The sequence below is a fragment of the Plectrocnemia conspersa genome, unplaced genomic scaffold (assembly GCF_051122295.1).
Source record: "Plectrocnemia conspersa isolate PC_06_02 unplaced genomic scaffold, ASM5112229v1 ptg000002l, whole genome shotgun sequence".
Lineage (NCBI taxonomy): Eukaryota > Metazoa > Arthropoda > Insecta > Trichoptera > Polycentropodidae > Plectrocnemia > Plectrocnemia conspersa.
Genome location: NW_028277166.1, coordinates 2,825,008 through 2,851,096, shown reverse-complemented (window position 1 = coordinate 2,851,096; position 26,089 = coordinate 2,825,008). Strand labels below are relative to the sequence as shown.

At 29.5% G+C, this 26,089-nt stretch overlaps 2 protein-coding genes across 38 annotated transcripts in view; one reads left to right on the top strand and one right to left on the bottom strand.

The window, feature by feature from the left end:
* Window positions 1–14,776, top strand: part of pHCl-1 (pH-sensitive chloride channel 1) — a 206,309-nt gene extending 191,533 nt beyond the window's left edge. For 8 of the 34 annotated variants that reach the window (XM_088205176.1, XM_088205157.1, XM_088205158.1 and 5 more), the window contains 4 exons: window positions 1,945–2,159; window positions 9,111–9,176; window positions 9,524–9,634; window positions 13,334–14,776. In XM_088205176.1, coding sequence (XP_088061302.1) covers window positions 1,945–2,159; window positions 9,111–9,176; window positions 9,524–9,634; window positions 13,334–13,480 — 539 coding nt within the window. In that variant the 3' untranslated portion in view covers window positions 13,481–14,776. Of the gene's footprint in view, window positions 1–1,944; window positions 2,160–7,800; window positions 7,955–9,110; window positions 9,177–9,310; window positions 9,314–9,523; window positions 9,635–13,333 lie in introns of those variants that run through there. The other 26 variants (XM_088205184.1, XM_088205161.1, XM_088205162.1 and 23 more) reach the window with 8 other exon arrangements.
* Window positions 14,777–20,819: 6,043 nt separating this feature from the next.
* Abi (tyrosine kinase Abl) lies at window positions 20,820–25,882 on the bottom strand. 4 transcript variants are annotated; one of them, XM_088205156.1, is made up of 9 exons: window positions 25,805–25,882; window positions 22,807–23,249; window positions 22,563–22,751; window positions 22,324–22,484; window positions 22,184–22,262; window positions 22,041–22,114; window positions 21,836–21,973; window positions 21,622–21,757; window positions 20,820–21,523 (listed from the first exon to the last, which is right to left on the bottom strand). In XM_088205156.1, the coding sequence occupies exons 2-9, from the start codon at window positions 23,237–23,239 to the stop codon at window positions 21,360–21,362; spliced, it is 1,374 nt and encodes a 457-aa protein (XP_088061282.1). In that variant the 5' UTR covers window positions 23,240–23,249; window positions 25,805–25,882; the 3' UTR covers window positions 20,820–21,359. The 4 variants fall into 4 exon arrangements, with proteins under 4 accessions (XP_088061282.1, XP_088061277.1, XP_088061280.1 ...); XM_088205151.1 differs by having other exon boundaries at window positions 21,227–21,523; window positions 21,616–21,757; window positions 21,827–21,973; XM_088205154.1 differs by having other exon boundaries at window positions 21,227–21,523; window positions 21,827–21,973.
* Between the last annotated feature and the right edge of the window lie 207 nt (window positions 25,883–26,089).

Sequence of the window (26,089 nt, the reverse complement as noted above, 5' to 3'; positions counted from 1 at the left end):
GATTGATTTTCTGTTGTTTCGACCAATAAAAAATTAGCATTCAGATATAAAACAAAATGGCCGACAGTACCGTGACAACAGCTTTAAATAATTATTATTTATTAACAAAATTTTGCTACGCGACAATAATTTTCATTAATTCGTCATTAGACTGAATATAAATAATCGGATTGCAGATTAACTAGGTGTGTTATAACTATGAAAATTAAATATATATATATATATATATATATATATATATATATATATATATATATATATATATATATATATATATATATATATATATATAATGTGTTGGGGATTAGAAGAGTACATTGAATAAACTAAATAAAAATAAAATAAATAAACAATCTCCGTAATGAAATCTTCAAATTTTGAATTCCCGACGTTGGGCTCCGGGGCCGAAAAGTGAGTTTTTGATTGCGAAAAATGTGATTGCTTACCTGGAATAATCGATAACTAAAAGATCTAAGAGTGGCTTATTTTTAATTCCAATGTGACAAAATGTGTATACGTCATGGTTTTTAAGCAATTTTTGTTCCGTGTCATCATTCCTCTTTAGTAATAGCCAAATTCAAGGTATTCAGTTACATCAAGCTTATGTAGTATGTTCTTTATAAAAAGAAAATACTTGATGATAGTGACTTCAACATGAGAAGATTCACTCTTTGTTTATATATACCAATTCTACGCTGTAGCTATATAGGTCATCAAATTATTCCATCATTGTTTCTGAAAAAGAATTAAAAACAATAAGACTTATCAAGAGTTAAACATTGAACACATTATTACTACTAATATAATTCATAAATTAAATTTAAACGACAACCAAAGAACAAAATTGACGGAAATTACCGTAGAGGAATAAACTTGCAACTTTTTGTTTAAACATTGTTTTCACAAATTTTATTGTTTCATACAGTATCCTTAAAAATGGACAAAAACGATCTGTCAACCTTATAAGAGGTTATTTTAATGCTGTAGTAATATGGTAATTAAAAATAAAATAAAAATATATCATTTTCCTTACATTCAATATAACGAATTTTCAGTATACCGGAATTTATTCATTGGTTCCGTGAACTTTGCTATATTTAGGTTTCACTGTACAGTGTGTAATTTATTATTATCTAGCTAAGTTTTAAACCTATTCAACAATGATAAACAATATTTAGATTTATCATTAAATATCTAAGTTTCAAGTTTAACGATAAATAATATAAAATGTATTCTTCTGAAAATATTTATTCAAGTTGTAAACCTATTTTCAAATGAATTGAAAAGGTTAAGTAGTTTTTTATAGATTGAACCATTTTGACTATCATTGAAAATCCTAACTAATAATGTCTAATTTGAACCATTAAATTTTAAAATACATTTTTTTTAATTAGAACGAAGCAAAAATAATATTTAAAACGCAAAAAGTTGAGGGTCCGGTACTCGCACACTCGCTAGCTTTGGTACCTCACGATAGTGAAGTACCGACAGCTAGTTCTACAAAATGCATTTAAAACTGTAAAAATAGTTTGATTTAATCCACTTTATTGTTTTAGTAATTCGACAATTTCTTACAAGGTAAGTTCTTCAACAACTAAGCTGCTGCCAAAACTCCGGACCGAAATATTTATTTTTTACTCTCTTAAATACACTAAATCAACCAGAGTGCATATTTTTATTTAAAAAATCTAATAAAGTCATCACACTAGTTGTAAGAATCTGGCGTTTTATATTTAATTTCTTGAAAAATAGTTTTTAAACGCATCATTCTCTTACTGGTCGATAGATTTTAATCAACAACAGTAAATAGTCTCTTCTAATTGCATTTATAAAATCACTTATATTCTTAGATACCATCATAGTCATCCATTTAGCCTTTTATGTATATGATATAAACAAAAGTACATAAATGTCAAAATTTACAAATATTTTGCTCGATTTCAGGTGTAACAACAATGCTTAATTTTTTCACAACTTCGAATGGCTTTCGTTCGACCCTGCCAGTGGTTTCCAATCTTACCGCGATGAACGTTTGGGACGGTGTGTGTATGTGTTTCATCTACGCTTCGCTACTAGAGTTCGTCTGCGTGAACTACGTTGGAAGAAAGAGACCTCTGCACAACGTAGTCTATAGACCGGGAGAGAATCCCGTCACACAGGTGCGACACTAAATTCTTTTCTGATTTTTTTATCTATTTTTAATACAAAAAAATGCATGCTGAGATTTTTTCCAATACAAATTACTACAACACACGATCTAGAGAGCGATTATAGTCTACAACTTTTTATTAATTAATATTTATAAAAAATAATTACCAAAACAAAAATAAAAATAAATAAACAAACATTCGGCACACATAAATAAAACTACATAACAAAAATAATCACAAGGGTAAAATTATTACATAAATAAAAACAAACATAAATACGTATTTATAAATTGTTAGCACTTATAGTATTGTTTATAAATAATTATTATAACAAATTTTGTTATAATATTTATTGAATTGTTAATAATAAAATTATAAACTATGTATTCACTTCGACGGTAAAACTTTAAGAAACAATTTTATGTCCGATTTACATATATTGATAGGAATCAAGTTTTTTAATTAAATATTATTAAATACTTACAAATATCGTGTTGAAATTTAGTTATTACAAATTAATTAGTTCTATCTAAAGTTTTTAAGAAGATTTTTTTAGTTCCCATAAAAAAAAAAAACATAAAATTTCTCACTTCGCGACTCATTATTTGTTTAATTATTTAATTGTTGTCAAAAAAAATCTAATTCCACTTCCTTCGTTTTACGTTTTAATGCAAATTGTGAGTTGGTAACGCCATCAAAATTCTCGCTACATGACATTTTGTTTTTTTTAAGAAAAATGTTTAAAAAGTACATTTTAGTAATATAGATCAATAAAAAAATCTAGGGAGCCACAAACATATGAGGTGTGACAATTTTTATTTTTATGCTATTGCTGAACTGCGTCTCAAGTCGAGAGTAACTAATGTAAATTCCATGTTTGCGTTTATATACGCTTGGTCGAAATGGAAGAGATTCTATCACTCGTCCTCACTCGACGGGACGATTAATTATGTCTTGTCTTTTTGATAAGAATCGTAGCATGACCATTACAATTTAAACATATACAAATTTAGCAACACTTTTCGTGTTTAATTTTCTGCGCCTGTCATTGCAATACAATAACATTTGTAAATGTTAAATTTGTAGTCGAGTTTATCATCATAATCTAAGAAAAAAGTTTTAAAAACCTTCGATTATTGATCAAACTTGACGTGCTTTTATTGTTTTGGCTCTTTATGATGCCTCTTTTTAAACGATTGGATCCTTATTTCGATAGCATAATCTTGCTATGCAGTTTTAAAGCAATTTTGAGTCATCCATGACCCAATTTAGTAATTATTTTACAATTCTGTTTTTTTTTTCTAAAATTCCACAATTTTAGTTAATAAAATTGCTTCGTTTAACTACTGTAGAAATCTTCATAATAGAGATTCAGTGATTAATAAGCGCCATTTATTTTTATCACATATTCATCGGTGGCTAATATGCTAGTTCATTAATCTCTCTTGTCATTGTATTATTAAAAACTCTGATTTTAGACATAACGTTTAAATCAAAAACGTTCTTTAAAATTTTCATCACTTCGCTATATTTTATTATATTTTAAAAGCAAATTCTTTGCTCCGTCATTTTAAAAATAAATTGTGATAAAATGCTTTGTCAATACTAGGCTGTCAAACACAAACTACATGTTTAATATGATTAACAACATATGCATAACAGATAGTAACATAGGCTAATTTATTTTTATCACACCTCATATATTTTCTTAGTGGTATTTATTAAATAAAACTAAGCATTAGAAATGAATATTTATTTAATTATTGAATTACAAAAGCTATAATAATCGAGAATCGATAAGTATACTTTCGATATTAATCGTTAATTGACCACTCACAAGTCACGAGTCGTTATAGTGGAGATGAGTTAAGAGGCATTGTAATATAAAACATTCTTAGAACAACTAGAATATATACATATTTTTTAAGGAACACAGTTTTGCAAAAAAGTAAAGGTTTAATACGAAATCGGACATTTTTAATATATTATATAAAATCATGATAAAATTTATACGTCAAAGTGAAGAACAGTAAATAAAATTTATATTGTGTGTGATTAGTAATTTGACTATTTGAGAGTGTTTCACCTTATTTCAATTATTACAAAAAAATACTGTCGTGTTGTTTATTTATTTTTCTATCCTTCTCTCTCTGCATACTTGTTTATTTGTTGTTTTTTTTATTTGTGGTACTTATATATTAATCTCTGATTGTTTTGATCCCAATCATATATGTTTACACCGTATTTAAATGTTTATTCATTTTCGTTTCTTATCTATCTCTTCTCTATCTTAAATAAAAAATATAAAAATAAACAAATTAAATAATAAATAAATAAAATATATGATTGGTTCTATGTTATGATGAATTTTATTTTTTGGAATACTAATAGCATTATTAAGCATCATTAAAAAACTACAATGTATTATCTTATCTGAATATCAGAGACTGTTCTCAAATACCATTGGAATCGCCATCAAGGTATATATTTATTTTCTACCGTACCCTATTTATTTATAAATATAATATAAATAATCATAGAAAAAAAACATTGCTTCTTGACGATAATTGCTATTATTATATTTTTACACTTAACATGATTAATGGCTCGTATCTGCAATTAAAATAATTTATATAGATTACTATTTAAAATACATCACACAAAATGCAATTCGTATGTATACCTTGTGTGTATGTGTTATTCATATATAGCTTTTTATATACATATATTATAACGCATACATACATGTATAAATTGCATATATACATACAAACACATATGTATACATTTAAAAGCTTGACATGGCATTATCGCTTATAAACAATATGCTTCACCAGATAATTAAAAAAATATTTGCGCGCGTGTGTGTCTGTGTGTGTTTTATATGTGGCACATCCAAATGTGTGTGTGAGTGTGCAATTTTTTACCAGTGGCGTATCAAAACGCTTTTATAATTATTTTTTACACTTTGTTTTTATCACGGAGGTGAACGTTAAAAAATATATTCTTAATTTATTTATTTTATTTGATATCGATTTTACCCGTTTATTTCTTTATTATAAAAATAATGAATGAATGCGGAAATCAGATATAAATATTCAGTACCACGCGTTTATTACCAATTATTTATTATATATTCAAAAAGCATGAGTTCTTCAAGATTTTTTCCTATTGTTCTACAAATTGAGTTTTGTAGTGTGCGTTTTAAAGAATATGGCATGTTACACCCCGCTCCACACATATTCAAAAAATTTACAATTTTTTTTAAATATGTAAAAATCTTTATTTTTTTAATAAAATTATAGACGTTTGAAATATGATATATTATAAAACTCAATGATACATTTTTATAATACGGTAGATACTAATGCATTGTTATTACTCTTCTTAAAACATAAAAAAATCCGAATAGTTTTCTCCAAAAATAGCTCCCAATTTTTTTTTAATTTTCATGGAATAATTTTTAAATTTTATAATATAAAACAAAACCAGCATATGCCGTAATAGTCTGTTCGCGACATTTTTTTCGCTTCTTTTGCTCCGTGGCCGCCCGGCTTCTTCTTATTTAGCGTTGAACCAGTCTCCTCAAACCTTCGGACATTGATTCATATTATGTAATCGGTAGTGCATCAAATAATCACATAAAAATCGCTATTTTATAAAACTGTATCACGCATAACAAGCTTTGTTCCCCCGTGAAGCGATCCATTGCGACTAAATTTCCAAGGACCAAACCCCCGCGCGCTTTCCCGTTTTCGTACGTTTTCACTCAGATGCAATTTAAAAAGTACAAACTTATGGCCCTGTATAATATAGTATTTTTTTAAATCTGTTTAATTACAGCCTGAATTCTAAGAATCATGTTTGTTACTAAAATATAATATAATCAACAATAGCTCTTAAAATATACCGTATTTTTTCAATTTATATGGATTTTAATGCTTTTTTTTTAATTTTATATTATTATACAGTAAAAGTCTGTTTATAAAATAAATGTTTCAATACAGAAAATATCTTAAAAATTAAGGTTCGATTTAAAAATGTATAGGATCAAAAAATCTATTCGCAAAAAATTATAATTTTAAGTACAATCCACAAAATATTTTTTTTAATATTCTCTCTTAAAAATCAAAAAAATATATATATATGGCGCAGACTAATATAATTTGACATTTTTATACCTTCATAAAATCATTGCTCAAGATTTAGATTTCAAATAAAACTTTTAATGTATCTTGTTTTTTTTTTCACAAATAAAATTAAAAAATTATTTTTTCTCATATAAATTATAACATTTTTAAAATATCAGCAAAAATACAACTTTGATTTAATAAATTTATAAAGCTATATATATATATATATATAAATTACAAAATTGTTATTATTTTTTGGCTCTCCTCTAGATTACATACAAAAATTTTTAATTTTATTTCAAAATTGTAGTAATTTTAAGTTGTTTCTATACGATATAAATTTGCTTGGAAACATTTCTTTAACCACCGGTATAGTCACATTGAATGTATATCATGTTGCGCCAAGTCGATGCATTTAAGTCCTTTGATTCAAAACAAAATTGATCTTGGTATTGTTATAGCAACAGAACGTTTGCAAGTCCACAAGCCCAGATCTTCTCGTATATACTCGTTAACTTGCACGACATTCTCTTCACTTCTCCTGCTCCGTAGCCACCCGGTTTCTTCTTATTTAGCGTTGAACCATCTCTTCAAGCTTTCTGAGCCACAATTTAATGAAATGACATTGAGTCACACTGTAGTGAGTGCGAAACAGGCGCGGAACAATCACATAAAAATCATTGTTTTCATGAAACTGTTTTACGCAAAACGAGCATTATTCCCCCGTAAAACGATCCATTGCGACTTAATTTCCAAGGACCAAACTCCCACGCGCAGTCCCTTTATCGCAATTTAAAAAGTACAAAAACATATTGCCCATCCTGTATATTATGGTATTTTCAAAAAATCGGTTTAATTACAGCTTAGATTCTAAAAATCATGTTTGTTACTAAAATAATAATTCAATAAAAAAAAGTGTCATTTTATACGTCACGGCCTTTTATGTTTTTCAATATAAAAACCGCAAAACTTAAAATGTATTTTACTATTTTTGTCATAATTTTTTTTTTTAATTTTCACATTTTTTTCATGACGCGGTCTAATATAATATCGCATTTTTTAAAATAATTAATAATATAAATATTATAGCACAATATTGATTATTAATAATAAAATTCAATTAATCTGCTATTAATTCATTTATAAAAATAATATTTACATAAATGCCATGTTTTAGAATCATAAAAGAGTCTATACAGTGCGTTAGTATCAATATATTATATCATTTGTGTCATTATTACAAATTTCATTAAAGAAATCGTACCAAAAAAGATGAAAAACTCTCTATTCCAAATTTATTATTTAAAAATATATCTGCGCGTTTTTCACTCAAAATTAAAAAACTTTTAAAAAGATGTGCATTCCAAAAAACTTCTCAACTAAAAATTGAGGACTTTTCGACCAACACACACAAGATCTAGCTGAGAAATTGCTCTACAGTAAAAATAAAAAAATAATCTTAAAAAAAAAGAAAGTAGTAAAACGGGTGCGGAGTGAAATGTGTGTCATGTTTGCAGCGTCTCCCCGCTGTGCTGAGCAGGATAGGCATTATACTGGCCAGCCCTTTGGTAAGCTACTCGGCACATTAAGAATGTACCTTTCCACGTCACCACGCTATGTTGGCATCACTGCTTCAGTTATCATTATTATTAATTTTATTATTATTATTACAACATATCCTAGCTTGCAAATGCACTTTTTTGAAAATTTAGGCTGTTCATATACAATAGTATTTTGTCTAGCGTTTACCAGTCCTACCAGCTGCTTGTGTAGAAGTTGGATAATTATAAATAATGTATAAATCAAAATACATCCTCATCGATTCGATTCGGATCGATCGTATATCATTTTTGATAGTATATAGTTTAGAAAAAATGTTGAACGTTGTAAAAAATATTTTTTTAATCGATGAAAATAATTCGTCACGCGCCGCCCATGGACGATTGCGAAATACCGGAGCAATATATACGAAATGTTTAACTTGCGATATAAAACATAAAAGCCGTATTCAAACTGTAAATACACTTTTTTATTACACAGATGACATTTAAAAAATAATCGTTTCCTGGAATTATTAAATAACATTAAAAATAAATAATTTTAAATAGCATGATCCCTTTTTATTGTAAATAATTTACAATACATCTACTTTATTTATATTTATACAAACACATACACACACGCAATTTCAATCGAAAGCGAAGATAAAGCATGAAGATCAGGATATCGAATGAAAATTAGAAATCATAAAAAAATAATTCCAGAACATTTTCATTTGATAGTGAGATGGCATTTTGAAACATGATATTTGAGATTTCTCATGAACGCTTCTAATAAATCATTTTGATGCTTATATCATTGCTACAATTGCCAAAAAAATTTACGATAACGAAACGCATTAGATATTTTAGATTCTAAAATACATAGAAAACATGATTTGTAATTAAGATCATTTTTCAATCGATTATGAAATAAAATACCATTTTTATTATTATTAAATAAAATTTGAATTATAATGTATTTATGTTATTATAAATAAACCTGTCCCATTTTGACTTTTTAATTATTATTTTATCCAAATTATTTTACTTTTGAATGATATTTTAAAAAAATACTTTATTATCTACCCAAATGTAATTTAAAACCCTATGTATATAAATAATGTATTCTATCAAATAATGTAAATATAATTAAATAAACTTTATTAGTATAAGATAGAAAACATTATTTTAGTCAGTGCTCTTCTTTTAACATTATAAATATCTATTTTTTAAATATTTTTTTTTAAATTTGGATTTTTGTTTATTTTTTGAAAACCCGAAATTAGGAGTCGGTGGAGTCGGTAATTAAGCTGTCTCGTCGTGAGAGCCCTCAGCCGGGTTCGAGCAACGCAGTAAGTCACTGTTTGAGCCCAAAGCCCCAAAAGACACTGACTAACAAGACCAAAGTTTTTCGTTTCGTACGAGTCTGTCAAAATGTGTGTAATAACAAATTCGTTTTTGTCCATTGCTGCCGGATCACGTTTAGCCTGTGAGTATCCAATTTCCAGTTTTTCGTACTAATCTAAAATAAAAATATTAATCTGTCTTCAATACTAAAATCTAAAAAAAAAAAAATAGAAAAAATACTAACCACTTCTGTATATATTTGATTATATTTTTAGCTTATCATCTTAATATTAGTTATATATTAATAAATAGATACATTTTTAATTTTCTAATTAAATCTAATTTCCTACAGGCCGACAAGAAGAGGGATTCGGTAGGTCCAAACGAAATAGTAGCCTGCACCAATTGTGCTGGTGGTCCTACACCTTGTACGCATTCAGCGAATAATGGATGCGCTACTGATGTATGTACTTTATTTTTAAATTTTATAACTATTAAACATACTTTGAAAAGAACGACAAAAAATAAATAGTAAAGTTATACTACTTTTTTAACCATAATTGTGCAAAAATATTTTGCAACAAATATTTAGTGACTTTATAAACAACATTATATACTATGACACACAGTCCAAAGTTATATACATTAGAAATCGTAATTTTAACAAAGGCGCTTTATAAATCAATCGTTGAGAAAAATCATAATTTCAACAAAACCCCTAGAATTAGAAATGACCACAGACTTTCTAAAACGTCAACAATGGACGTTTATGTGAATAACAAAACAAAGCATTTTTCAGTAGCTGCATAAGGTTTAGTAGTTTGGACCTACTAGCAACTACGACCCTTCACTTCAGTACTAACTGTGCTCTTACCTGTCTCAAACATCACTAATCAATTTAAGAATACAGATAAAAGCTTTAGACGCGTTTCGCGTAACAAAAAAATAAAAGATGTGCCTGAAAACAACTTTTACTAACGCTGAAAAAATTGCATGGCCGTTCATTCTTTTCACAAAAAAATCAAAATGCCATTACCTAAGAAAGGCGAATATTTATTCGCTTCACAAAAAAATATTAATCGTTTGTCACACCTGAACAATATAATTGTACTCATTCAAACATGTGGTTAACAAAGATTGACCATGCGACTAATTGGTCGAAATAAACCTGATACAATTTATCAGAACTGCTCGCAGGAAACATTTAAAATGGTTCGCAAGAACTCGAACTTAACACTCACACACACATCTTCAAGGACTACTTTGGATTACTAATTTGATGACCTACACCACTTCGATTGATGCAACACGCTCGACTCTGACACTTGATCTATATTTCAAATAAAAATAGTCACTCGGTCCTAAGACACGAAATAATAAATAATGTTTTTTTTAATTATGGATTATAATAGAACGTGGTACTTAATATTTGGCAAATTGATTGTGATGGGTGGCAATATTAGTCACAGATAAAGGTATTTATAAAGTATTGTTATGAATGCTATCGGCGGACGAGGCGCCACCGGTCGTTGTACTTCGTCGTGGTCAACGAAAGCATAATTGTTGCACTCACCACCGTCCCGCCAGTGCTACCCGAGTATCACCTAGCTTGTGGCCAAATAAATCGGCCCTCACCCCTTGTGAAATTCAACTAAGAAGAGACACGGAGACCTCGGCATTGGCGAATGTGTGACTGTTGCTTTCTCCGCTGCCATAATTGACCAGATTGTGACCAAATAAATCGCCCCCCTACAAATTATTATTTTTTTTTTATTCTAAATTTCACTTTTTAAGATTGTTAAAACCAAATATAATTTTTTATATATATATTCATTATTTCACGAAGTAATTTAAGTTGTAGCACAAAGAAGCAGGTCATCGAAAAGACATGATGGTAACTGGGACGTATTGGGTGTGTTCGCGAAAAGCCTTTTTAATTTTCAACGAATTCAATGCATGTTTATTTTGATCAATTAGGCCGAGTAATAAATTTATATATTTGGTTCGCATCTGGACTAAAATGAAATCTGGGCGAGTGCTTTGCTCAATATTTTAATGGGTGGTCAGCCATAATGGCTTAGCAGCCATACATATTAAAATCATATTTCTCGTTGCTATGAATGGGGACAAATAGTTCATGTTTTGACACTCTGTAAAATTATATTTGTATATAATTACTTCTCGATTTTCTCGAGATTTGATTTATCTAGCGCTTCATTATATTTAATAACGGTTTATCTTTAAAGACTTGTGTAGGATACCCTACATTTTTTATTATTTTGTTACAGTCAATTATTATTTTTATAGTTTAATGTGAGACGTTACATATTTTTCATTCTGCGTTACTTTTGGTAAAACTAAGCGTTTGTTTTCGAAACTGCTATTAGTATTTCATAGTTGTTTTTTATTGTTAAAGTCGACTTTATCATATAAAATCAGCGCGTAACTTTACATATTATTTAATCCTTGTGGCAAAAAAATAATTGTTATCCCAGCAATTGAAATAAAAAAAAATAAAACATTAAACATCAAAAATGTATGTTGTCTAATCTAAGAACAAAAAATTGATCACTCTTAGAAATCAATAATTCACAATCAATAAAAATCATGGAATTGCCGGCAAAGTGTGAACGATCGGTTTAACTCATTACAATTGTATTTGACTTGATAGTATTCTTGGTTCTCTTATTGGACAAAATTATGTTTAATATGAACCTAAAAGTCGTAGAGCCGACTCGTTGACAAAATTTTATTATGACTTCTTGACTTTTAAAAAATGTTTTTTGATTTAATGCTACAAATTTGTCTTTTAAAAAATCAAATCACCCATAAGCTCGAATTTATTGCTTTTGACGTGAATTTTGACTTCTAAGAAGTGAAAACAAGAGGAAAGCTATTACAATATTTGAATCGCCTCATAAAGAAAGACTCTTTGGGAATAATTATGGAGTGATGCAACAAGGAACCTAATAGTCTAATAGGTACGACAGTTTACTGTTTTGTATGAGTCTTTTCTTTCATGAATTGACAATCTTTTCGTTAAGTAACAAAAATTGCTCTTCATAGTTCCAAAAACAAATTTCAACTCAAGCCGTAGTAGATAAATACTGGAAATAATAGAATGGAGCTCTCAACATTTAAGTAACTTTATATCTTGACGATTCAATGTGACTACTCGACTGGACCAGATCTAACGATATAAATAGAAAAGGCTGTTCTTATCTAAAATTCGATGGTGTCGTTCTTTTGTGTTAATTTGCCAGGACTCCATCGGTAACGATTTTAGGGATTGAATATTTTCAAGTCAGAAGCGAAGTGATTTTTTGTCCCGACTTTGGGCGGAACTATTATATAATATTGTTTTATAATATTAAAACATGCGTCACGGGTTGCGTAAGTATGTTAACAATGAAATTTGTAAGTTTCACTACTTACCCAAAGAAACGGTATCTCATTGTCTCTCTTAGGATATTTGCGAAGTAGTCGCTTATTTTTTTATTTGTGTCATTCACAATAGACTAATAGATTTAAGCGCTAATTGCGCTGGAAATAAAATATAAAATAATTTACTATCTTAAACTTTAATTTTAGGCAGGACGCTAAAACGCCGTTATTTTTTACACGTGTATAAAACAAAAGTATAATATAAATAGTAGTATTAAAATATTCTGGCTTTACACAAAGTTATACATTATTTTTTCTTAAAATGTCCTTGGATTAACTTAAGCACCTTTCTGCATGAGACGATTCATTTCAATTCAACGAATAACATTTACATAAAATAAGTAAATCTCTGTGGGGAAAATGTAAAGTGTATTTCTAGCTAACTAATGCATACAGCATCAAAAAATAATAACACTGGTTATAACATATATGTATATAAATATAATATATACATTTCTATGATAACAAAAATAATAGTTTTTTACAGAAAATATACCAGACATTATAGGGTAAATTAAAGTTTGTAATATTACATTGAAATCAAGCATTATCTTTTTGATAAAATATAGTGTAGACAAAAGTAATTACACTGTCAAATGTTATTCGCCGGCGGGTTGCAACGGAGTGCAACAAAAATAATTTAGCATATATATTATTTTATATTTTAGACATGCTTTTATATTATTTTGTACAATTCTAATTAAATATTTTTTTTCAGACGTGTTTCGTTCAAGTTCGCAAGAAAGAGCCGCCTCATCCGATCAGAGTTGCAAAGACAATCGACGTTATCGCTCGCATCACTTTCCCGACCGCCTATTTCGTTTTTCTAATTTTTTTTTTTATTCACTATAAGGGTTTCTCTTAATACGATTATTAGTCCATTTAGGTATGTATAATAACAATTAAGGTATGTTCAACGTACATAGGTAAGAACGCGACCAGTGACCAAACATAAAAGTGAAAGAAACAGTGGTCCCGGATATAAAATGACAGTGACATTAGACCGGTGTGGGTTAAGACACAGGAAAAAGCAGTGAAGAGTGAATACGTTTCAAGCAATATTCGATAAAATATAAATCCGACGTTATTTATAATCGTTAATGTACCAACGAAGCTCAAGACATTAATTTCATTTTTAAGGCGTTTCGAAACTATTAAAAAAATGTAGTAGTCTACCAACAAAAAAATATTAACAAAACAGTGTATGTTTGCTTATTATTTTGCGATGCGTTAATTGTTCAAAAAGTTTCTAACCTTTTATTGACATTTGCTCGAATTTTAAAAACTTGAGTAGACAGGCAATTAAGGATAACTGCGACTACACTTCAGAAGTTCATCATAGAAAGATCATAAGCACCGTCATTAAGACACTCTTCAATTATTTTAGCCTTCTAGCAGTAATATGAAATACATTTCGTTATATACTCTACATAAGCATACGTCTATTTGGCATGCCGGATCATTAACGTGTGGATTTCTCACACTATTGCATACGTTTTAGCACCAAACCTTCCATACTAAAAAAAACACTGTTTATGGAGCAAAATTTCATGTCTACGTAGATAAGCAATCAAAATCATTGCAGTACGCTATTTAAAATTTCAGAAGCTTTTTGAACAATTAATGTATTTATCCTTGTGTTTTGGGTCAGTAGTTTTTATTGTATGGTCTTAAGCTCAAATTCTGTATAAATATTAATTTTGCAATTATAATCTAATTTGTTTTAACACTGTCACTGATTCTAAACTAATATGATTTTCGGCATAATTTTAGAATGGAAATTATAGTATCTAGATTCGCTAGTTATCTTTTTAGATAACCCAAAAATACGCTTTGAATCATAGAAGAAATAGATGCGCATTTTTTGGCTTATTTTTTTCCAAAAAAAAAACACATAACGTAACGTTATTATGCCTTTTGTATGGAGTGCCTAAATTTGAAAAGAAAATTATCGTAACCCTTTTCGTTTATAACTTTTGTCATGATAGAATCAGTGATTTCGTAATTTTTATGTATGTGCTAGTGAGCTAGTAAATAATGAAAGTAAAATAATTTATTACATAACTTAAACGCATCACATAAAAAATACATACTGTCTTACATGATAAAATGTACACGGTAGTTATAGAGAATTAAAAATAAATCACATCTTTACTTATATAGTTAAATCGGCATCATCACTCAACATACGGTAAATTTCGTTAACTTTATTTTTTAAGACTCAAATCAGTCATTCAATTACAGAGATTGCAATTACAGTATTTACTAAGAAGTACTTCCTTCCAAAAAAGCTTAGCCCTGGCGCTTAATACCTTATCATCCGTCATCTGGTGGAGGGAAGGGGTTTCTCAGAACTAAAATTTTATTAAGTAGTTTGTCATATCTCAAATTACATTTTCATTAATAGATACAGATTTATATTGATAGATTAGATTCGTATTAATTGTTAAGAGCAAGGTCAGGTCTATATTGGGGATGCTCAAGAACTTTCTACTTGAATTTTATCAACTCTTTGTCAAAATGGCTGTATGAGTACGATTGTATGGTAGCAAGAAGCTTTTTGAGTATCTCTAGTAATTGTCCATTTTTACGTACTTTTACGTCCAATTAAAAAAAGTTTAAGGTAATGGTAGCCTTGCTCAGAAAACTTCTCGATATTGTAAGTCACTGCCATCTTCTTTCTTTTGTTCCTTCACACACATAATTTTACTATATCTGACACTTACCCTCGTACTATAATAAGATAAATTCAGGATCGTGATTGTTTAATTTAACGAGGCAGATGCAATTTAATTTAATTTATGTTTTACTGGTCTGCTTTTAAAGCCTGAGGTCGTATGCTTTCTTTGTGATGCGTGCTTCTTACTAGATGATGATTAATTCTTGGGACGTGGCTCAAATCCGTTGTGATTCTTGACTAGCAGAGGGAAGAGGTTTCTTAGAACCAAAACGTCAGGAAAATACTACTCGCTGACATTGTCTTATTTGGTTCCAAGTCAATACTAATATTGCAATCTCTGATGGTTATATTAATAATATTTTTTAAAGGAACTCAAATTTATTACAAAATACACCTCGTTCAAAAATCACTTGAAAAATACCAAAAAAATCAAAGCTTGAACATTTTTTCTTACTAATAAATTTAAATTAAAAGATAAATGATAAAAATAAGTAATAAAAGTATGGAAACTTCATCGCCTTTATTGCTTCGTAAAGCCTCGGACCAATATTGTTTTCGATAGCTATAAGTTAAAGAATAATTTTGACCATTAGTAAATCGGCACCTACCATACTGACCTTTGATATAATCATCATCATGACGTGTGTTTCACCCCTAAATGGAAATCTGACGATATTTTTTTAACAAAGAAAAAGCTTGTTTCCAAAAACTAATTAATTATTAAAAAAATCTTGAGCATGCTATGACTTATATAGCGACGACTGAACGTAAACTCAAGTGTCGACACTTGGACGGTATTTTAAAGTTATTTTTTAGATTCACATTATGTAATCTTAGGGCGGCATGATCCTTAAATGCCTTTTAAATGTCGGGTTTGCTCTTTACCTATATGAAAAAATGTAATAATACAATTGAATTATTACACCCGATATAAAGCGATACACAAAAAATGGGCGAAACGTTCAATCAAGTGATCTTAAGTTAATATATACATAAATAAATATATATAAACTCAACATAATGACATATCATTTGCTTTACATAGAGATTCATATTATAAATAAGCTACGAATGCTGCTTCTATAATATTATATATATATATTTAATAAAATAAACATATTGAATAAACTTCGCTGTGTAAAAACGATATTTTGTATTGATATACATTACAAAACTCAGTATATAAGTTGTGTTATTTATGCCTCTGCTGTTTGTGTGATATATTATTATTGTGAATAATGTACTTGAAAAGAAAATGTTTTTTAATATACACACAATCGACTATTTTTTTAAAATGTAACCATAAACAACTGTAATAGTATCGATTCGATTCTACATGTTCTAATATAATACTAAAATATATTTTATAAAGCTTGTAATTGTTTGGTTAACCTAAAAGAAACACAAAAGTGATACGTCCAACGTTTGTTATTATTATTATTTTTAATACGTGTGTGTGTTAAATCGATTTTTCTCCTATACAATGTGTATATATATATTTGTTATTGATATTGTGAAAAAAGGTTGCATTTTTGATCTTTATTTTCTCATAGTCATTGTTCATTATAGTCGAAAAAGGGGATACAGGCTTAATTATCATTGAAAATCGGCAGGTAATTGTGTACATATTCTAAGTAAATTTTTATCCATGGCGATATACATATTGTGTACGATATGTATTTGCAAAAATTGTATAATTGGCCTTAATATATAGTAATCGTGATTACCGACCCTTCGCAAATAAATGTAAGTGTAATATATAAATATTTATCCTGTTTTATTTTTTGTATAATTTATTTTATATACATATAGTTCAATATCTTTCTTTATTTGCTATTATAAAAGTGTGAGTGAGTGTTTTTTGTATTGTTCGGTGTTTAAAGTACAATGAAACCATATTAATTTGTACGAACTTAATAAAATATATGCAGATGACATAGTAATAATCAAATGGGCATTTATATTAAACAAACAAATATTCTGGAACAGTGGGAAAATATGTATTTTATTAATCGATTCATTAAAATTCTTCCCTGTGATTGGTCGATCGCCCTGACGGAGGAACCTGCATGTGTAAGTTCACGGGGCATTATTAATTTGTTGTTCTCAAGATACGGTTATAGATATTATTATCTTATCGTCCCTTTCACTATTGTTATAGATATAGTTTTTATTTATTACTACGTAATTTTAAAAAAAAAATATTTTAAAATTATTATTCTTTTATTTTTTTTTATTGAATAAAAAAATCTGTTTAATAGTTTAAATTTGACTCTTTTATTTAAACTAAATATATGTGTAATAAGAAATGCTCTTTTCTGTCTTAAGCTGCGCAGTAAAATATTTTTCAGAAAATTTTACAATGCGTATTAAATTTTATACATAAAAATAACTGTATAACTATATTTTGAGAGCTGCATTTGAGCAACCTTTAAAAATGACATTGGTATGATATGGCAGCACTTCGTTTCAGCCTGCAAACAACTTTAAATAAAGCCCATACATTAAATTATAACCCACTGATTCTTAACTAACGATGTTCTAGAATATTTAAAAATATAAAGACAAAGCTTCGAATTAATAAGGTTTTTCTGTACTTGATTTTTTGTACCCTATTTATTGACCAACGCAGGCACATACTGTATATTTAATAAATGAAAAGATTATTTATTACATATTATATAATAATAATAATACTTAAAATGGTACATGTTTGTTGAAGAAGTTTGTTAAAGATTGAACTCTGATGATGAATCGTTAATATAATTACAATATTCACAGCCTTGGTTCGATAAGCGGGTTAGACAAATAGACTTTTTAATGTTATATATTTAATAAATTATTTATTGAAGTTATATATGTTATTTTAGCAAATATTACCTATATACATATAAACCAGCAAACTAGCGATTGATTTTAATTTCATTTCTTATGTAATAATTAAAATATTTATTAAAATGCAATGACTCGTAAATTGTGAATACGCTAAATAAATATAATTCTTTATGTATATATACAAAGATATACATTTAAAAAAATAATAGTGACGCATTATTTTCACCTTTATATATTTATTAAGATCGTTATTACCTGATGATAAAAAATATATTATATACGTATAATATATATAAAAAATAAAACCACATTGCCAATTTGTAATTACCACCTTGTGATAGCTCAACTATTTAATTTGTAATATTTGTTTGTTAACATTTTGAAATATTTGTAGTCGTTTTGTTGATAGTGTTAAGGTTTATCGATTAAATCTTGGCTTAGCCACACCAATCACGTCATGTACTGCAACAGACTTTAAAGTGCAAGTATTAATTTTTTGTAATGATGCTTTCAAATGGTGAACCAAATTTGCTAACGTGTATTTTATGTACAAATTCGTTTCTAAACGTTTTGTATGTATTGTGAATAATGTAAAAAACGGTACAATTATATCTATTAAAAAAAACAATTTCACATTCACACATATATAAATGAACGACTGAAAGTATATAACAAAAAAAAAGTATGATATAGGTCTATGAAAAGAGCATCATGAAGATATTTATTTATTTACGTTAAACTCTTTAATGCCCTTGAAAAGGGACGTTCTATTATTCTATATTACAATATTCTATCTTGTGATTGTGAATTACGATACCTATTTTTATATAGATTTGATAAAAACTGAACAGCGTTGAATCAATATGTTACCGTTTGCTTTATATCAATTATGTATTTCTTTATATGACTATATACGAATCACAGATGTATATTATATATGTATATGTTTATACATATATGTATGCGTATAGTATACACATATACATATATAGTTTTATGAAAAAAAAATATAAAAATATAAGCAATTATTAAAATTAAAATGGAAAATAATCGCTTGTTTTATTTATCGCACATATTTTCAATAGTGTTCATAATAAATTTAATAAAACTATAATATTACATATACATTAGACCCCCCAATAACACGGTAAATTGGGGACGTGCTATTTGGGTACTCGTTACTTAGTGTGAGCGAACCAAAGGGAAGATATCTCACCACACGCGCCTGATTCGTACGTACATATTGCAAAAAATGTGAGTATTTTCTAGTCCCCCAACTACACGCACCCAAATAGCACGACCCCAATTTACCATATTATTGGGGGGTCTAACCTAATTTATTATTCTAGTTTATCAGTCTAAGATGTTGATGTATTTCGATTGATTAACATCGATTTGAAACAAAACATTTGACTCCACAATTTCTCCATGACGTACATGTATTACAGCAGTAATCACCTGGACACAGATCATTAAATTCTCGGACAGTTCATCTCAGGTGGATTTAGATAACTTATGTTTGTATCTAAGCGGTAAGTCGTATTAACTGTATTTGTATAAGTTAAGCAGATGTAAATCTAAAGTTAATTGTTTGTCTGTGGCAAAAATCAATAATATATTTGCAAATTTTTAAGCGTTTTCTAAATCTGTTATAATTTCACTACCATTAGTAGTGATTAACAGCAGCATATTGAAATTTTACGATGGAATGCTTTGCTAATCGCCTGTATTTATTGTTTTTAATTTATGCGACAAGGATTAATTTTTTAACTTGAAATATAACATGATTTGCGTTTCATAGCCTAAAACAAACGAGCGATGAAACCATTAATCAATATCATAAATAAATAAAGGTAAATTAGGGACGTGCTATTTGGGTACCCGTTACTTTGTGTGAGCGAGCCAAAGGGAAGATATCTCACCACATGTGCCTGATTTGTACATACGTATTGCAAAAAATTGTACAAGTGTTATCTAATCCACCAACTATCATAACAATTTATCGTGTTATTGGGGGGTCTACTGTACCTCAAAATATTTTCTGTTTTGCATATTTTTTTTGTTAAAGATACATTTTACAAATAACGACAGAAGATTTTATTGCAAAGGCGATATATTATAATCCCTCGTTACAATAAATCATTATCTGTTTCTTTCACAATATTTTTCGTTGATTTGTAAATATGAAAGAATTTTTATCACTGCCGAAGCAACGTGACGAGGACAACTGAGATATTTTGCCGATCCTTGCTACTTGCTTGTATACTAACCGGGCATTGTTTTCGACTATGCAGATTTTATTTTGAAAAAATAAATGTATGATATATAAAATAAAATTTGAATCGGAAAGATTAGAGTCCCAGGTTAATTTTTTTTTTAAATTCCCGGGACTCGCAAAAATCTTTGATTCAAAAATTCACGAGTTGTCTCGACGCAAAATCCTAAGTGTATACATTTTCTTAATAATAAATATTTCTAAGCCATACTTCGAACAATACATTAATATTGCTAATATTTTTTATTAAAATAATTATAAAATAAAATAGGGGGGCATTTTCGAATCACTCTAAAACAGTGGACTCTGACCCAAAAATGTTGGGAACTTATGATTTAGACTAAATCTTAGGTTCCCTTTAAATTTTAGAGGAAACTGGATACTGATGGAGTCAGCTGAGATCCAAAATATATATTCAATTTAATATTTATTTATTTTATAGATATATATTATTAAATACATAGTTTTCAAATATATAATCATCATAATAAGAATATTCACTATATACACTTAAAAGTATAAAGAAATAGATATAAAAAAAAATCCAAAAAACAAATTTTTCTAATCATCCATAAATAAATGTGTGATATCCATAATCTATTCTTAGGATAAAAATAGATAAAGATGTATAATATAATATAATTTAATATACAAATTGTAAACTTATCAACTAAGAAAAATTTTGTATAAAATTACATAAATACAAATGCATATGAACTAATCTAAAACTTGATTATGTCCGATTATCAAATCCGTTAATTACTCTAAAACCAAAGTCGTCTAAAAGCATAATCAAGTCCTTGCGATACCTTTACGACACAGCAGGCACTTCAAAAACTTATCTCATAATCCTAATGCGCTTTTGTAAAAACCATTTTCGATGCACCGGCGCAAAATATACGATACGCTTATAAATTGACTATGATACATGATCAATGTGAGGCAATAAAATAATCATACGCAAGGCTCCACGTAATTTCCCGGGAACAATCCGGTGATTCCGTCCATGACTCCTTCCCACCATCCGTCGTCATTCTTCTTCAGCACGTAGATGACGGCACTCTCTTGGAAAGAAAGCTCGTCTTCTTTATCGGCGTAATAATCGTAAATAGCGACAACTGAAATTTTAAAATCATTCGCATAAGACTCACTGCGTGTTTTTACAGTTACTTTGTAATAAATTCGCATTTAGTGGAAGCAGTCCTATTACAATAACCTTTCTCTATATAATTCTTCGGCACCCATCCTGGAAGATCCTCCTCGTCTGGAACAATCGTCGGCATCATACCGCCGACAGCAGCCTGACCCGGCTGATAATGTTGAGTGTGCGATAGCACTACTCCTTGAGTTCCCTAAAATAATATTGCAGTATTAGTAATAACCAAATCAATCTAATCATAATACAGAAGTTAATACATTACATTCAATACCTGAATCATGTGGGATTGGCGCGGTCTGCCGAAAGCTGCATGCTCATCCTCATCCGGCGGCGGAGGAGGCGGCAACGGTGGCGAAACCGAACCGCCTCTATTTCCACCGACCGACATATTGCTCGAAGTCGACATACGCTAATAATACTTAATATTAATAATAAAATATATAATTGATACTGGAAGAAAATTTGTCAAAGCTTACAACGTTGTGACTCGAGTGCATCATGTGCTGGCCGTGATCACTTCCGTCAGCGCCGATCAACGGAGACGGCGGAGCTAAACAGTATTGTTAATAAGTGGATCATACGTATATAATTTCAATTGTATGAAGAATGTAAAACTTACGAGGCATACTGGAATGCAAATCTTGCTGAGTGTATCCGAGAGTTTGAGCGGAATGCTGTGTCGGATGAACCATTCCAACCTTAAGATAGTAAAATCATTAAACTTGTTATTCTACATTATATAACTAATAAGATGTGTACCTGTGGTTGCACAATTGGCAACGTAGAATATCCAGGGCCACGCCTCTGCGTATTAGAATTGTATTGAGGATGTCCAACTGGATAATTTGGAGCATAATGAGATGGCACTTGAGGCGGCGCCACTGCTGGCGGTGTACGATATTCCTTAGAACCTCCTTTACCTAAAATCACCAATGATATCCATTATTTACTCTCATTAAAAATGCAAAATTATAATAAAATAAGTCTTATATTCTCACCGAGAGTGCCGGTGAACAATCCGCCTTTTCCGAGTGTTCCGCCGGGAGTAGGAGCTCGAGCGGCTTGAGGCGGCGTCGGCGGCTTTGTAGTCGGAGCCGGTAAAGTAGCCGCCGGCGGTAGAGAACCTCGCTGCCGTTGGCGAGGAGTACCTCCACCCCAACGAACGCCATGACCGACATCGTCCAAAGCTATTCACAAAATTAGTATCGCAATACCAAATAAATATGTTTCAATTCAGTTTACCTGTATAATCAATGGCTTTTCTGACATATTTGATTGGTTTCTCAGGATTCGCCGGCGCTATGATTTTATACTGCCGATTCGTGACTTTATTAGCGGTCAAAACACCAATCTCTCTCCGGGCTACTTTCTCTTTGTGTATCATCACCGTCTGCGATATGTGATTCATCTGACTCTCCATCTCTTCCAGCTGCAGCGTTTGCATTTCGAGTAATTGCAGAAAATTAAAGGCCAGCGTGTTTATCTGATAGGCTACACTGGCCAAAGATTGAGTCGTATAGTTCTTCGTAGTTTCCAAGGCCACGCGCTTATTATCCGATTGGAAATATGTGGCTTCGCAGTATTCAGCCACTCGCTCCAAGTTCATGTGACTGTCGGTGAGATTCTCCCTACCCTGCGGTATCTCCACCTCCAGCAACGACGCAAGATCCGCCATTTTGGCTCTTCTGGAACATATTAGATAATAAATTATTATTTTGTATTTATATCCCGTAACTATTCTGATGTGGCCTTTAAAATTTTAAATAAATAAAATACTAATTAACATTGGGTAAATAAAATTTATGGTAATATTGACAAGACAATAAAAAATACATTTAACAGCAAATTTCGACTTTCTTGTATTTGAATTTCTGAATTTCTTGTTATAGTCAGGAGTTTGTATGAAAATTATTAATCAGGAAGTCAGTTGAACTTCGCTGACCATCAGTTGACCACTGATGGTCAGCGAAGAAATTTTAATATATTTACAATTTTCGTGTTTAACAAAATGATTTATTATATTCTAATTTTTAAGCATAATGACCAATATCTGGTATTAGTGATGCAATTATTAGGTCAAGTTATTTTTCCAGCTTCAAAATAATTTAAGGTTTCAGAACCTCTTGTCTAGCAACGATTACAGATAAACATCATACAGGAGTCCAAAGTGACCACTAGTAAATCAAGTGTACATTGACAAATCCAAATTAGAGCAGTTTTGATTTAATTGAGTACAAAACACAAAACCTCTTATGCCGGCTTCAAATATTTTTTATACAGGCCAGTGCAGACCATACGTGACAATAGATGGAATAAACTAAAAGCATTACAATAGTCATTTGAGACTTTCTGCAAGCGTCATTATCATAAAATAAATTACAGCACTTTGAGATCCAAAAAACAATGGTTTACGAAGTTTCCCTATCTCACACTTGATCAAAATATTTAACAACCGTTTTAAACCTGTTCAGATGACAGCTTGCAACCTGTTTGAGCCCCAATGTAACGGCCATAAAATTCGAGTAAGCTAACAAGTTAAACTAATCACACTCATAGCTTGTCGTGATTGATTGTGACAGCAAAAAGGGAGGTGCAACAAAATTTCGGATCATTAATGCAGGAAAAGGACTCAAAACGAACTAATAGATTTACTAGTGAAAAATGTGAATAATGTATAATAATTATAAGTAAAGCCATTTATTATTCTATCATAGCTGATTGCACGCCTGATATTTCTCGTAAAGAACAATTAACTCTTACTATTATATTTGTAGACTTATTGATGGTTAAGATAAGAGTAGAAGTTAAGGAGCATTTTTAGGGTTTTTTTCTGTTAGTGATTTAACAGGGTTGGGTCTTACAGAAATGTTAACTGAAATTTATTATGAACTAAGTAAGTTTATGGGGTCAAGGTTATGATAATGGAACAAATATGAAAGGGAAAAATAATGGCGTCCAAAAACGAATATTAAATTTAAATCTTTAGCATTTTATATGCCTTGTCTTGTTTTATGTGATGCTGCTCAATCTTCAGTAGTCTAACTTTATTTGGTATTCTCGAATGATTATTTGTATTAATTTCAGCAGATGGAAAATTTTAACTGATAACGTACAATTATATTCTTTGACAAAATTATGCGACACATGCTGGGAGGCAAAAGTAAACAATGTAAAAACAGTTTGATATCCAATTGTCAACATTTACGATGCTTTAATCATTTTATCTGAGGCTGAGAAATGTGACCCAGACACAAAACATGTATTTTAAATGAGCAATATATTAAATAATTGCGGAAAGATTAGATGCAAGAGAGTATTGCACAGAACAGTGAATGAATAACTCTCTGTAACGAATCCTTTTCCGAAGATTTACCTTACATAAATGCACAAAAAATTCGTTTTATGGAACCAAGTATTTATTTAAATGCACATATCTCTTAAAATACCCATTTTTTTTATAATACTATAATAATAAAATTGAACGGTAGAAATAACGATTCATAATACATAATTCCATCATTACCGGATTGTTCTAAATTCTGAGAAATAAAACAAAATACGCATTAGAGTAATAAAATATTACTAAACGCAAATGGAAAAAAATCTCGCCTAATGGATCATATGAAAAATACGCACATATGCAACCCCCGATGCAATGCCATGCGAAATTCCGCACATATGTAGGCAGCGGTCTAACACTAAATTCGAAAATCTATGACATGGATAACCAATCAAAGGCTTTTTCAAAATCAATATATATATATTTATATATAAATTTAAAAAAACCACAACCAAATATATTGCCAAAATGCCGACCATGGACATATTCGTTTTTGCTTTTAGACCCCTCATATCTCATGTCAAAAGCATTCATGAATCACGTTTGAAAGAATAAGCAATGACTGTGGGGAGAGGAAACAGAGCATTAACAATTGACATGATCGTTTAATGCTAATGAGCATGACACAATTTCAATACATAATTCAAATCAAAAACAAAATACTGTACAATTGAATTTAATTATTATTGATTTTATTAATATACTGTATTTATTCGGAAATGATTCATGAAGTTTATAATTGTACAATCAGTAAAGCGCCGGTGGCTCACAATCGATAAGGATCGGCCATTACTTTTTTCGCAAATCTAACTAGTCAAACACGTGAATCGTTTGGTTTTACACTTTTTATTAAAATATTACGTTTAATGAGTGGTATTTTAAGGCATTTGTTTAACGAACCAAGTATGAGAGCGGCTGGATAAACGTCAACAGGGATACACCCGACGGCGGTACCAACCTGACCGCAATAAAAGTGAGTGATACCAACTGAATCAAAATAAACTGATAAAATATTTTTTAATATAAAGTAATGCTAAAAACACAAACATAGCAATTTAAATTACATAAAAACAATTTATCATTATTTTAAAAACTGATTGAATTATTAAAAAAAAACTAATTGTAAATATCAAGCACGCATTAAAGCAAGCAAAACAATAACTGGAAAAAAATAATATAAGAAAA